Source organism: Phyllopteryx taeniolatus, chromosome 20 (genome assembly GCF_024500385.1).
Source record: "Phyllopteryx taeniolatus isolate TA_2022b chromosome 20, UOR_Ptae_1.2, whole genome shotgun sequence".
Taxonomy (NCBI): Eukaryota; Metazoa; Chordata; class Actinopteri; order Syngnathiformes; family Syngnathidae; genus Phyllopteryx; species Phyllopteryx taeniolatus.
The window spans coordinates 4,112,802-4,126,901 of record NC_084521.1 but is presented as its reverse complement, the minus strand read 5'-3'; the positions used below and the strand labels follow the sequence as shown (position 1 = coordinate 4,126,901).

General features: G+C 42.8%; 1 protein-coding gene across 5 annotated transcripts in view; it reads right to left on the bottom strand.

The window, feature by feature from the left end:
• Nucleotides 1–14,100, bottom strand: part of smarcd3b (SWI/SNF related, matrix associated, actin dependent regulator of chromatin, subfamily d, member 3b) — a 29,970-nt gene that overhangs the window by 3,389 nt on the left and 12,481 nt on the right. For 2 of the 5 annotated variants that reach the window (XM_061757605.1, XM_061757603.1), the window contains exons 2-13: nucleotides 10,832–11,034; nucleotides 7,750–7,839; nucleotides 5,971–6,013; nucleotides 5,049–5,171; nucleotides 4,842–4,967; nucleotides 3,569–3,664; nucleotides 3,129–3,230; nucleotides 2,494–2,655; nucleotides 2,225–2,322; nucleotides 1,442–1,577; nucleotides 1,253–1,375; nucleotides 330–431 (exon numbers count right to left, since the gene is read on the bottom strand). In XM_061757605.1, coding sequence (XP_061613589.1) covers nucleotides 330–431; nucleotides 1,253–1,375; nucleotides 1,442–1,577; nucleotides 2,225–2,322; nucleotides 2,494–2,655; nucleotides 3,129–3,230; nucleotides 3,569–3,664; nucleotides 4,842–4,967; nucleotides 5,049–5,171; nucleotides 5,971–6,013; nucleotides 7,750–7,839; nucleotides 10,832–11,034 — 1,404 coding nt within the window. The remainder of the gene's footprint in view (nucleotides 1–329; nucleotides 432–1,252; nucleotides 1,376–1,441; nucleotides 1,578–2,224; nucleotides 2,323–2,493; nucleotides 2,656–3,128; nucleotides 3,231–3,568; nucleotides 3,665–4,841; nucleotides 4,968–5,048; nucleotides 5,172–5,970; nucleotides 6,014–7,749; nucleotides 7,840–10,831; nucleotides 11,035–14,100) is intronic. The other 3 variants (XM_061757604.1, XM_061757608.1, XM_061757607.1) reach the window with 3 other exon arrangements.

Sequence of the window (14,100 nt, the reverse complement as noted above, 5' to 3'; positions counted from 1 at the left end):
TAATTACAATATTTCAAAAAAATATATAAAAGACAGGGGGGAGGTTTGCCTGCCTTTGCTCACCCTGAATTTGCTCTCTGGGGATAATGAAAGAATGATCTTATCTTACAGTGGAAGTATTTTGAAAATGATCAAAAAGGCTTACTTATCGTAAACATCATACCAAAATAATTAATTAAAAACATCAATGCAACGGTAAGGTTTTGCATCTTAGTATAAAAAAATAAAAACATGAAAGAAATGAGAGGAGAGGAGGTTGCTCACCTTTCAATAGAGCTGTATAAAATCAAAATCAAAAAAGAAATGATGATTTTTTTTTGTTTGCTCACCTTACAGTAGAAGTAGCGGCTGACGGCCTCCTGGGACCAGGGCTCGTGGTAGAAGGCCGCCCGGCGCTCCTCCTCGGGGTTCCCCACCACGTCCGTCATCAGCTGCAACAAAACAAATCAGCCCCAAAAATGGCAACATCTCGCATGACTCAAATCCGATTTGCGGAGAAAGTGCGCGTGAATGCTCAAATGAAATGTCGTGGAATTCTTTCCGTTGTTGAAATGTTGAATGCCGGAATTGAACTTGCAATGCTATTAATCGTTCCCAGTTTTGCCCAAAAAAAAAAACAACCAATCCAAATTCAAACTATTCAGAACACCATTTTCCACATTCCCAAATTTCCACTCTTTTCACAACAAAATTCCCAATTAAGAGATTCGCACACATTTCTTGACCAATTCATACCATTACAACATCAAAATATACATGTGAAACAATTTTTTTACATCCCCTAAATTCACAAATTTGGAGACTAAAATTCCCAGATGAAGACATTTTTGCATATTTCCCTCTACTTCAAAATGTTCAGCTGCTCATTCGGGAATTTGTTGATTCCTCAAATGTTCACAAGCAAATCCCCAAACTAAAAGATACAATACATATTTACCTCCTACATCCATATTTCATGACCAATTTAAACCGTTCAAACTTTAAACAATTCAGCTCATTTGGGATATTTTGGGAACTACTGCTCACGTTCCCCCAAATGCTAAATTTTCACGGTAAAATTCCGACATGAACAATTCAGCTCCTTCCTTGCCCGGTTCAAAGCATTCTAACGTCAAGTCTCACATTGTACATTCCAACAATTAAACGCAACTTCTACGCAAATTCCTTTCCCCAGTGATGCGACAGCTGTGTGGAATGGAGGACGTACTCAACGGGACTATTAAAGAGTATATAAATAGTCCAAAAGGGGAACCTTGAGGTCTCTGCTCTGGGACTTGAGCCAGTCCTGGATGTAGCCTTTGGGATCCCGCGAGAAACTCAGCATGAAGTCCCTCTGGATCTTCAGCTGGTTGATGGACTCGATGGTCTCGTGGATCTTGAGAGAGGAAAACGAAGCGGCATCAGTTGGGCCGTTTGCCCGGCGGCCAGGCGCCGTCCTCACCTTGTTGTCCAGCGTGGCGATTTCCTGCTGGTTGGCGGTGGACAGCAGGAAGCTGCTCATCTGGCTCTTCAGGGGGTCCTCCACCTCCACGTCGATGTCGTAGCACGCCGTCTTCTTCTGGTCGTTGGGGTCCACGCTGGGGAAAAACAAAAACAAAACAAAAAAACAGGCAGACGCTTCATTTTAGAAGGCGTCAAATACTAGTTTGTCTTTTTTGGACATTTTTTGTTGTATAATGAAACAATAAATCAAGGGTGTGAAAAGTTTCCTTCCTGTATGGAGTTCTACAGCAACCCGTTGAGGCAGCAACCAGATTTGGCCCTCTGCTGGTTGGCCAAATGTGAAAAACATTTATAGTACTTTGTTAAAAACAATGTTTTAGCTCAAATTGTTCGTGTAACCAACTACTTGTACATTTCTGTTTGTGCTGCAGAAACTTGCTTCGTCAGTGTTGTAGCTATATTAAATATTTACATTCATCAGCTTTTTTAGTTCCAAATTTTCCTGTACTAAATAATTAGTTTACTTCCCGTTTCTAAAGCAAACCGTTTAGGCAGGAACCCAATTCTGTTGATTGTAGCCAATTCTTAATTTTATTTTATTTTTTTGTTAAAGGAAGTGTGTCATTGGTAAAATTCAAAAGTCAAATGTGAGCAGATAAAACATATTTTGGAAAGACTTCTCTAATTGTTCCTATTTGAAACCATCTTTCTACTTCCTGTTTCTACAGCAGCACGACGATGAAGTTGGTCCCGACGGAAGGTGGACGGGTCTCGCCGGTACCTGATGACGTGGTTGATGACGATGGGGTCGGGGGGCAGCAGGAGGTTGGTGAGGCGCTGGGGGATCTCGGAGAACTTGAGCCGCGGGCAGTCAAAGATCTGAAATCATTTCAAGATGACGTCACGCCGGTCCACGGGAGACATTTTCTAATAAGCCTAACGCCAATTAAACATAACTACCACGGCAGGTAGATGAAACCACCGATGGTTGTGTGGACCCCCGAGTTTGAGAAACCCGGATGTAGACGACGTGATGGGTTGGCTGCGTACCTGCTGGAAGTACTTGTCACAGTTGATGTACTCTTTGTCGTGGGAGTCCTGCAGCTTGTTGGTCTTGACGTACTGCCACAGCGCCTGGATGATGCACGAGCGCGTCTGCGTGTGGATGCCCAGCAGGCGCGCCAAACGGGGGTCCAGCTTGAACTGGGGGGGCTGACGACAGAGAGGGACAGACAGAGAGGAGACCACCCCTGTCAATGCCCCCTCGGGCTAGGGATTGAGCAATTCCCAAAAAAGGTTTAAGACTACCGATAGATACCACAAGACGGCAGCAAAGCACTATTTTCTGATTAAATGAAACTCCTCAACTCACTTCAACAGAGCTCCTTGACACAAGATGGCGCAAAAAAAAAAAAAAAAAAAGATTGGTTTGTCCAGAGCACAAAACCAGCGAAAAACGGCGGGAATGGTTGAAAAAAAAAATACATAAAAGTAAAAAAAATGTTATTTTATTTTTTTTTTTTTTTTTTGGTGGGGCGGATAACTTGGCACACCGTTTTGTTTTTCGACCAACAGCTAGCTTGTGTTGGCTCGACTCCGAAAAAAAAAAGCAAAATTAGCTAATGACATAAGGTCAAATACAGAGAATACTTGAGGACAGGAAGCACTGCCATGATGCTCGTCACCTGGTAGTCCAGCATCAGCAGCAGCGTACAGCGCACGCTCACGTCTCCCGGACGCTTCACCTGGAAGCCGTCCGTCTCCTGGGTGGTGGCCGTGCGGTGCCACTGAAAAGCACAAAACCAGAACGCTTTTGTTTGGCTCCCCCTTGTGACACTTGAAGACATTACAAGCAGGCTACTTTCTTTTTTTTTTTCTTCTTTTCATGCTGCCGAAAGAACAACTACAAATTAAAAGTCTGCAATTGCTTTGCAAGTTGAAGGTTAGTTGGAGGTTTTGCCATCAGATAAAACCTTTACAACAGTTGCAACAGTTTCTGGCGGGGCTGCACAGGGCAGCGACGAGCGACTAAATTGTTAAAAATTGCTTCGGGAATTGGTTTTCTCATTGTTTAATGCATGTCATGTCAATTCGCGCCCCCTCAAGGAATCGATTGGCAACCCACCTCCACCAGGTGGTTGTCGGGTCCGTAGAGGTCTTTGTCCAGTTCGATCACCAGACTCTTGAAAAACGACGAGAACTTCTTCTTCTGCTTGCCGGGCTAAAGAACACACGTATGCATAAAAACACAACAATTGGTCTTTTAACTGTTCTTTTTAAAATTGTACACTACAGTAGTGCCTTGAGATACAAGTTGAATTTGTTCCGTGACCATGCTCGTAACTCAAAAAAAGATCTCAAATGATCTTTCCTCCTTGAAATGAATGGAAATGCCATCAATCTGCCCTTGCAACCACTTCTGTTTGTGGTTTTTAATCATGAAAAATATCATTCTACCATATTGTACTTCATAAAATTATACTGAATGTAAAGAATTGAAATCGTTTGTGCGTCACGATTTAATGTTGCAATCCAATTCATTGTGCTGCTCCTTCTAGTGTGCCAACCTTGGCCACCAGGAGGCAGTATAATACGGTCATGCAGAAACAAACGAAGAAGAATATTACTTCTACTACTACTGTGACTCAGTAAGATGCTGTAATAATATTAGTCATTCTTCATAGAGGATAAAGAATATATGTCTTTGAGTATTGTTATATTATCTGTCTACATGCGTTGCTCCACCGTTTGTATTGAAGTATCTGTTGCTGAAAGGGTTTTAAAACTGCCGCATGGATGCTAACCGATAGCATGTCAATGGCTTCTCCCTATAAATGTTAGCATTCAACGAGCGGGCCATTCTTAAGACAATCTCGTTTGGTTGTTTTGAACTCGTGAGGTCAAAGTCAAAGCAAAAAATGGTCCGAATGATGGCTCATATCTTGAAAAAGTTCTATCTCCAGGCACCGCTGTACATTCTTTTCTCAGATTTTCAGTAATATGCGCATGTTGAATAACTCTGCCTCCCTCATATTGCTTTCCAGGACGCTCCCTTACACTAATGGCAAGAACAGCATCAGCTCAGTTTCTCCATGTTATTATTATGATTATTTTACATCATTTTCTAAGGTGGCATCTGTTTTTTAGCAGTTTGCACAGGGTCCCAAAGCCTGCTTCGCTCGGAACACTGTCTTATGCTAATGACAAGAACAGCTTTGCCTGTGAGTCTCACAAAGCCTTTTTTTCCCCCCTCTTATTAATGCTTCACGTAAAGGAAAATGATGAGAGAAAATTGTGCGTGAGGCCCGTTAATAGCGAAGTTAGTGGACCGCAGGATGTTTCCCGAGGACCACTTCCTCCTCCGGGGCCGCGGCGTGCATATTTGCGGCCTTACTCACGTCGTCCAGCAGCTTTCCCTCCACACGCAGCTCCCACGACGCGATGCTGCCGTCCGAGTCGTCGGCGTCGGGCCGCGCCGGGTTGAAGGTGTTGGAGATGTACAGCCTCAGTTTACGCTTCTGCTGCTGACACCCGCGAACATCGCACAGGGGGCGCTGTTAATCACACGTTCTCGAAGAAAACAAGAGCCAGCGTTACGGTCTTACCTTCATGGGCCTCTTGAGCGCCTCCTGGATGTCCACCCGCTTACGCATGATGGTCTGGTCCAGCTTGCGCTCGAAGGCCAGCAGGTCCATGTAGGCCTGAGACTCGGGGACCAGCTCACGGATCTGAGGAAGGGATCCAAATGGAAAGAACAATTCACAGAATTGCTCAGGAAAATTCATTCAGTTTCAGCCATTTTATGAAGCATCTGCCTTCATCATTGAAAAATATCAGTAGCCACATCAATATCGATATCTGTACTGGTACAGAAATCGGTATTAATATTGGTGGTATGTGTATCGATATCAGCAGGTATCAATATTGGAAAGTCGAGCTACTGCATATCAGTATCGGCAACAGTATCAATGTCTATAGTTGTATATCAGTTTGACACTAGGTTTTGCTACTGATATCAAATAGGTTTTGGTACTAGTATCGTATACGTATAGATATCGATATGTTTACTAATATTAATAAAAATATTGGAATCTGTATCCGTGAAAATGAGATAGCGTACATTTTGCTATCGATGAGGATTCTTGAGAGCTTGCGCTCACATACACGCACACCTAGACACCCACCCCTTGCCCCCCCACCTTCCTCTAAATGGCCGCTTTCATTGTTGTCCCTCATTCCTCGTTTATCTGCACACATTCCCCGTCTCTGACCTGCGCCAGCACCTCCACCACCATCGTGCATCTCCTGGTTTCCATCCGCCTCTTCCCATTTAAATTAACGAAAAAGCCCTCACGAACCCCCCTAAAAAAAAGAAACATCCCAACGAGCGCGCCCCTCCCACCCGCCACGCACCTCGCCAGACATCAAAACCGAGCGGGATCTTTTTCTTTTGCACATCCGCCCCCCCCCCCCCCCCCCCCCCAAAAAAGAAAAGAAAAGACAGGAAAGAAAAGAATGTAGCCTTACCCTTTGCGGAAGAATCTTGTCTGCCATTTTCCTCCTCTTTGCGCTGGAGAGAGGGAGAGAAAGAAGACGGGAGAGAAAGAGGAGGAAAAAAGGGGAGCATGTTACTATGGTGACTGATAGCGTAGTGCCCGGCCCATCTGCTGAAATGCTGGGCCACATCCAGCGTCCCAGCTGTGTGCGTTTGTGTGCGCGCTCCCAAATAAACGCAGCAGTCCACCTGGAGAGAAAACGCCTTTGAGAGCCCAAAAAGTGGCCACATCCATGGACACACTTGGCACAATTTGTATCGCAACAGGGTTTGTGTAAGGCTCAGGTGGGCCACGCTTGAGTTTGCAAACATGGTCAGAAGAGACCAGTTCGCTTGGAGATGAAGTTTCGTGTATTTAAAATATTGAAAAATAATAAGAATAATAGTGACATAAAACTAGAAATTTGAGTGAATTATAATTAATCAACCAAATATTGAACTATTTAAATATTTAACAATGATTTTACTAATATTTTTACAACTAATCCAATGAACATATTATTAAATGAGAAAATAAACTTGAAATCTGAAATATATGAAATATTAATAAACACATTTTAATTAACCAATTTAATTTTTTTAAATAAATTCATTAATGCATTAACAAAAACAAATAAAAAATGTGTCTTTAGCGTATTTTAGTGTTGCTGTAGCCCATTTTCATGTGAAAATAATATTTAATTCTCATTTTTTTAATTGAATGAAGACTATGCATATGGACTGTGACAGTTTGGTCTAAGAAACAGAAGAGTTAATTGAATTATAATTAATAAACCAATTCTTTAATAAAATTGATAGTTTGAATGGAATGTAAAATTGTTTATTTTATTATTAACACAAAAATTATTCAGCCACTTGAATAAAGAAAAAAAATAATTGTAAGTAACAAACTTTATGGAAAAAAAGAATAATAAAACAAATATTATGTGGCCTGCAGGCAATAATACTTTACCCAGCCCAAGTTTAAGGTCTTTTCTCAACATTTTTACATGTATGTCTGTGTGTGTGTGTGTGTCTGTGCGCGCGTGTGTGTGTTTTCACAGATTCCAGGCCGTGTTTTTCTTGCGCTTATAGTCGCTGGAAAGGAAGAAAAAGCCTTACATTCAGCCACATTTCTACGTATTATTCTGTTTAACTCATGCAAGTGGTTTGCAAAAAGAAGTTTAACTGTATAGAAAGACCATAAATCGGGTTAGTTTCATCCCTTTTGCGTTTATGTTGAAAGAAAAACCAACTTTTAGTAGTTAATAGTTAAGAGCGATGGTGGATTAAATACTTGTTTTGATTATATTAGTAAATGGTTATGCATATTGTTAGCAGTCCATTATCATTAGCATTATGTGAAGCCGTTTGAGCATTTATTCACGGCGTACTCGTTTTCATTCATAATTCAGCGAACGAGTAGGAGATCGTATAAATGCTCAAACGCCGTTCCATAAAGCATGCCAAATGGGGAGACAAGATGGCTGCTTAAGGGTGTGGTTTGGCCGTCTCGGGAGCGTGGCAAAGGAAAAAAAAAAGAAAAAAGCATTAAAATGACATTTTAACATTAAAAAAAAAACAGGGTTGGGTCCTATTCGAAATCTTTTCTCATCATGCCATGCTCCAAGTCCAAAGCATGCACCACTACAGCTAGGATCCTATCATTCGGGAAGGCGGTGGTGGTGTTTTTTTTTTCAGGGTTTGGGGTTTAGAGGGGTTCTCAGGCCGGTAAGGAGAAAACGGGACATGCAGCAGAACAAGGGTCCTACTTGGATCCGAGCGTGGGATCTGATTGGGGCTCTCTCATGTCCATCGGCCTCGCCGCCATCTCGTTGGCTCCCGGGAATCCCAGCGGCTTCCTGGGGATCGGTTGACCCGTTAGAGCAGGGGTGGGCAGAGTTTTTGGGGAGCAGGGACCCCCTTAAAGGGGAGACATTTTTACAAGGATCGCCAATCAAACACAACTACCATGTCGACCAAGATATGCCATACTAATTCGAAAATTGCCTGCTTTTGAGAAAAAAGTTGTAATGTTAACAAAAAAAATATATTTTTTTCCCCCGAAGAAAACAGCTGTAGAAAGTCAGATTTGTTTAATTCTAAGGGAATCGGGACCCAAAAAATTTATTATAATTGCTTATAGATGCCAGAAGATGGCAGCAAAGCACTAGTTTTGTCTAACTGAAACTCCTCAACTCACTTCAACAAAGTTCCTTGACACCAAGAGGGCACACAGGTGGCAAACACTATTTTTGTGGAAATTAAACTTCTCAGCTCACTTCAACATAGTTCCTTGACAGCAAGAGACCACAAGACGGCTACTTTTGTTGAAATAAACCTCCTCAACCCACTTCATCCTAGTTCCTTGACACTATGCGATAACAGGATGACTGCAAAGCTCTATTGTTACCTAAATGAAACTCCTCAACTGACTCCAATAGAGTTCCTTGATACCAAGAGGCCACAAAATGGCAGAAAACCAAATTTATTTGTCTGAATGAAACTGCTCAACTCACTTCAAGACATTTTATTGATCAACACATTTCCTTGACACGAAGATGCCGTAAGATGGCAGCAAAGCACTATTTTTGAAAATCCTCAACTCACATCAGCATAATTACTTGAGACCAAGAGGGCACACGATGGCAGAAAATCACTAGTTTTGTCAAAACGAAACTCCTCGACTCACTTCAGCATAGTTCCTCAGAACAAATTTGCCACAAGATGGCACTTATGCTCTACAAATGTTGTGTGCGTGTGTGTGTGTATGTGTGTGTGAGGGCCACGCTCATCCCCAAACAGTCCTCAATAAACCAAAACAAGCACACGCGCGCAGACGACACAACGATAAAGACCGAGACGAACGCCGGCAAAATGAATTTTTACCAATTAAAATTCTTTGTCACGTTTAGAATTTTGAATAAAAAAAAGCTTGAAGTGGTCGACCTGGCAACAGCGGGGACGCACGGCCGTGTTGCCGGGCAACCTGAAGCTGAAGCTTCCTCCCGCGGCGCCACTTCAAGGCCAAAAATTCACGGAACATCAAAAAAGCAACAACAGAAACATCAGCCCAAATAACAACAAAAAAACGAGTTGCCTGTACTATTTTAGCGTAGTATTTGACCTCACTGACACCTTAACTTTCTTGCATGTGGTACTTCCATGCAACGCTCACTGGACAATTCATTAGGTACATCTAAGAACTGTATCAAGCATGCTCAGTAGCTCAACTATGACGATTTGGAGGGGAAATAGAATTTGGTTCATAATTTGTTTTATTCAAAAAAGTCACTATTTTTATTTCACTTTTTATTTATTTAATTAAAATGAAAGCTACAAAAAATGCATCAAATGTAAAAAAAATTTTAAATAAAAGAATAGAAAAAAAAAAAACAACTCCAAATACAATGCTATAGAAATTGTATTCTATTAGAATCGCCTTAGCTGGTGTAGCTAATGAAGTGTCAAGTCAATGAAAGGTAACCGCTGGGTAATCTAGTTAACCCAAACCTACTTCATCTTTATGTTAACGTATGTCATCTGATTCATTTGAAATATTCCGACCACTCTGGGAATGAAAGGCTATTTCTTAACCTCAACGCGAACCACTCAATGACACAATGGAAACACAAGTGGCACCGCTCAGCTGGTGGGAATTTGGGTATCAGAGGACACATCACAAAGTCGCCTGGAGGAGAGGATGAATGGATGGATGGGTGGATGGATGGATGGATGGATGGATGGACGGATGGACGGACGGATCCATCTACCGGACCCTCTCTGGAGGAGCTAGAGAGTCTGGTCCATCATCTGGCCGAGTTGTGAGGGGATCAATGGCGATAAGGACACTGCTGCTATTGATTCTCCTTTAATGAGTAAACCTGACGCATGCAATACCACAAACAAGACACTCGGAATAGTGACGTTCCCACCGCCACAGGATTGAGTCCGTGAATCAATCTGAGTCTGGAGTGTTCCTGGTGAGTATGCTATCTCGAGTCAGTGATTCAAATCTTTTGAGTCTGCGGTGTTTCCGGTGAGTCAGCAGATTTACGTCAATTAACTAAATAATCTGAGTGTGCAGTGTTTCCAGTGAGTTTGATAATTAGAGTCAGTGAAGTGAAACATCCGAGTTTCGGATGACCTCCGACCTCTCATTGTTCAGTGACTCGCCGTAGTGTGTTTTTATGTTTATGTTTATGTTTTATGTCTCAAAAGTAGTTTTTGGGATAATGGCTGTTTATTGTCATCCTAGAGCAGCTCCAAATATCAGAGACAAATTTCTTGTGTTTTTGACATACTTGGCAAATAAAGATGATTTTGATTCTGAAACAAATCATCCGAGTTTTGGATGATTCAAGTAAGTGAATCAAACCATCCGACTGTGTTGGGTTTCTGGTGAGGGTGCTGACTCGACTCAGTCCCCCTATTCAAGGGAGTCTTCCACTGAGTCAATATAGTTCATTCAGTGAAACAAAACATCTGAGTCAAGAGTGTTTCCGTTCAATCCATTGACTCCATTCAGCGAATCACATCATTGGAGTCTGTGATATTTCTGCTCAGTCCACAGACTTGAGTCAGTGAATGCAATCATTGGAGTCTGTGGTGTTTCAGTGAATAAGCTAACGTCAGCCAGTGACCCACATAATGTGAGTGCGCAAGCTTTCCTGTGAGTGTTAACGCGAGCCAGTGATTCGAATCATCCGAGCTTGCTGTGAGTCCACTGTTAAATGTTGCTTAAATTTGCCTCTCCAGTTTAAAAGGCCCTCATGAGAGCTAGAAAGGGGACAAAATAATTGGGCTTTGGTGGAGCTCTGGCCCGTACTGTGGGTCATTTACGTCTGGACTCACTTTCTGGCCCGGCTCTGGACGGCCTGCTGTTGCTGCTGCTGCTGCTGGACCTGCTGGGACGGGGCGGGCCTCTTGCGGCTGGCCTCCATCACCGGGGAGGGCAAGCCGGGACGCACCGCCGGGTTTCCTCCGTACGGTGGGCCGGGGGGGCCCATGGGAGCGCCCTGGTGGGGCATCCTCGCCCCAGACGGCATGCCGGGACGCTGGGGACAAGAAACAACGCACATTTTAAGTGCAAGTATTCAGTGTGTGACAGCGTTTTAGTGTTGTGCGTGAGACTGTTTCAGTAAAGTATGGAAGCATTTCAGCAGTGTGAATTATGTGAGCGGATATGTGTGGGAGAGTGATTCAGTAGTGTGTATGAGAGCAAATAATTTTTCAGCGAATAGAGATGCAATAAAATTCAGAGCACAGTTGCATTTAGAGCTTGCACAATTTTCATTCACACACGCACACGCACACGCCGTGGTTCCCTAAACAATGCGAACAGTTCCGTTTTGACGGCTGGAAACAACTGGCCGACGTTCACCTGTGCCTGTCACTCGCACGGCAACAGCTGCGTCCCGCCGCCTCCATTTGGCGAGCGAAGCAACGGGAATACGAACAGAGAGCACACATGCTCCTTTCTACACTTTGTGAATGCGCGCAAAAAAACATGGCCAACAACAATTTCTCATTGATCATCATTTGAACGGGAAGTCAGCCATTTTGAGCGAATTACAGGGAACACACACAACAAACAGGAATCCTGGACAGATAGGAAACGCTACATTTTGGAGCCTTTTTGTGTCTAAACGTCGACAGTAGGCGGCTCATGGCGTCAAAGTTTGACGATCATTTTGAGGATTAAAGGATTAGAATTGTATTGCCAAAGTTTGACTCGAGGAGAATGGCACCCTAGGTACAAATGGCGACAAAGCCATTCTATTGTGTAGAATTCTATTCTGTTTGTTTTGTTCTAGTCTCCACAGGATCTTAAAAAGTAACAATGACACGGAAAATGAAGGATTAATGACCATAATGCTTCGAAAAAAATGACTTAATGGTGCAGATATAATCTGAAATTTTGTAACCTCGAGTAGGTCTACACTGATGTTTTTTTTTCCCGTCATGTTTGTCAATTTCAAAGGCTGATGTGATCTTTAGACTGTCCACAAAGTCACGTGGGGAAAAAACAAAGAGCGTCGACAGAAAACTAAAAAGGGAAAGTGCCGAAAATACGACAAAACGTGACTAAAAATGGCGTATTTGACAAATCAAACAGTCGAGGGATTAAAAGGCGCAGACAAAAGACTTTGTGCGTGTGTGTGTGCGTGTGTGTGTAAACTTGTTATAGGGCTGTTTTGAAGCTCGAGATCTGGTGATCAGAAGAAGAATGAACAGGCGCTGCTGTCACTCTTGTTTGGCGAGTCGGGGGGTGGGGTTCGAGGGGGGGGGTGCGAGGGGGTCAGTGAGGAAGTGGAAGAGGATAAAACAACATACGGTCGGGGGGCTCTGCGAAGCCAATGTCGTCACCTTGAGGACTCTTAGGAGACCTCCTTATTCTTCTTTTGTCTCATCCCTTCTTACACAAACCACAGTATTTATCATCACAGTATTTCGGGGGCAATTCGACGTGGTGTATTTCCTCATAGGAGTCCATTATGACTGGCTGAAGGGGTTTCAAGCAGCCGGCAATCAGATCCGCTCTGCGGTGGACATGTGAGACGAGTGTTGGCATGTGCGTGCGTGCGTGCACGTGACGAGGCCAAACTTAGGCTAACCTAAGCGACATGCAACCTAGGGCAAATAAATGGTTTTTCTGTTTTTTTGGGTTTTTTTTTACACCAAGTACCGCCTCAAAAAAAAATAACTGCTATCATGACCAACATTTGAGCTTTTATTCCTAAAAGGCCCATTTAATATTATTGTGACCCACTGTAACACACTATATTGCAGTTTGAACAGAAGCATAAAGATTAAATGCAAATGTATAGAACTTTTAAAGTTAAATACAACTGAACGGTACATGGGGAGAGATTTTTCACGTACCACTAGAGGGAGCCCGAATACCACTAATGGTACTCGTACCACACTTTAAGAATCACCAAAGACAAGGCAGGGTTTCCTGTGTGGAATTTGCATGTTCTCCCTGTGCTAGTGTTGTTATTTTTTCTTTTGCTTCCAAGCAAAATTAATCCTTGTCCCTGAAAATGTAAACAAAATCCTGAATACAGTGTATATAACATTCTATGTACATGCCAGGAAGGTTTTCTGGTTTTAATAAACAATTTTTGGCAAGGAAGCCGCTGAGCAAGCCACTAAGCGATTACATTTTTTAAACAACAATCGATGTGAACCACAAAAATTAATCGGACGTCTGATTTAATTGGCCGATATCAGGCGAATTTTTTTTTTAACATATTAACTTACAACGTAAGGCAGGATGACATTCAAACTAACATAAAAAAAAAACAGCAAAAATTGGCCGATTTTTTTCCCGATTTTTCTCTCTGTTGTAAAGTTCAACAAATACTAAAGGGCAAAGCAATGTAAAACAGTCCAATGTTCTGCCTATAATTCATATCTTTACTGTTGTAAGCGATAAGGGACCAAAGTTATTTTAGGTCATCATATGTTTTGAAATTGAAATAAGCCTGAAAAAAATCCATACCGGTCAGGCCCTACTATATATACAATGCAGCACTAATTTTAGTCAATACAAATTTGTTTTTTGAGTGTCTGGAACAGATTCATGGAGAAAATGAATTTGGAATACAAGTAAATCGAGTTACGAGCTTGCCCCTGGAACAAATTAAACTCGTAAGCCAAGGTAAGGCTGCATAACACGTGGGAGAGCAGTTTTATTCCACAAGGAGAGTGGAAACATCAGGCCTCACCACAAGTGCAAAAATAAACATTCACACTCTTCAACAAGACTTTTTTCCATCCTAACAGCTTTTTGGAGGTTTGGGGTGGGGTTGATGGGGAGGGGGGCATTTAGGGTGGGAGTGGGCCTCGCCTCCTCAAGGTTAATTGGTCTGTGGAGAGGACGCGCGCGTGCGGCTCATCAATCAGCCTCGCCATTGTTGCCCAAAGCGGCGCCGCCGTAATGACCGCTCCTGTCAAAGACACAATAGCTCATCCCGTCTGCCCACTACATAAATCCGCCGTCGCGATCATACTCGCCACCGCGGCTGTTTGCGGGGCGACGCAATCGACACCTGCAAAAAGTCCTTCCTGACAGCCGGGATTTAAGCCCCCCAAAAAATTTTAAATCATCTTTACCC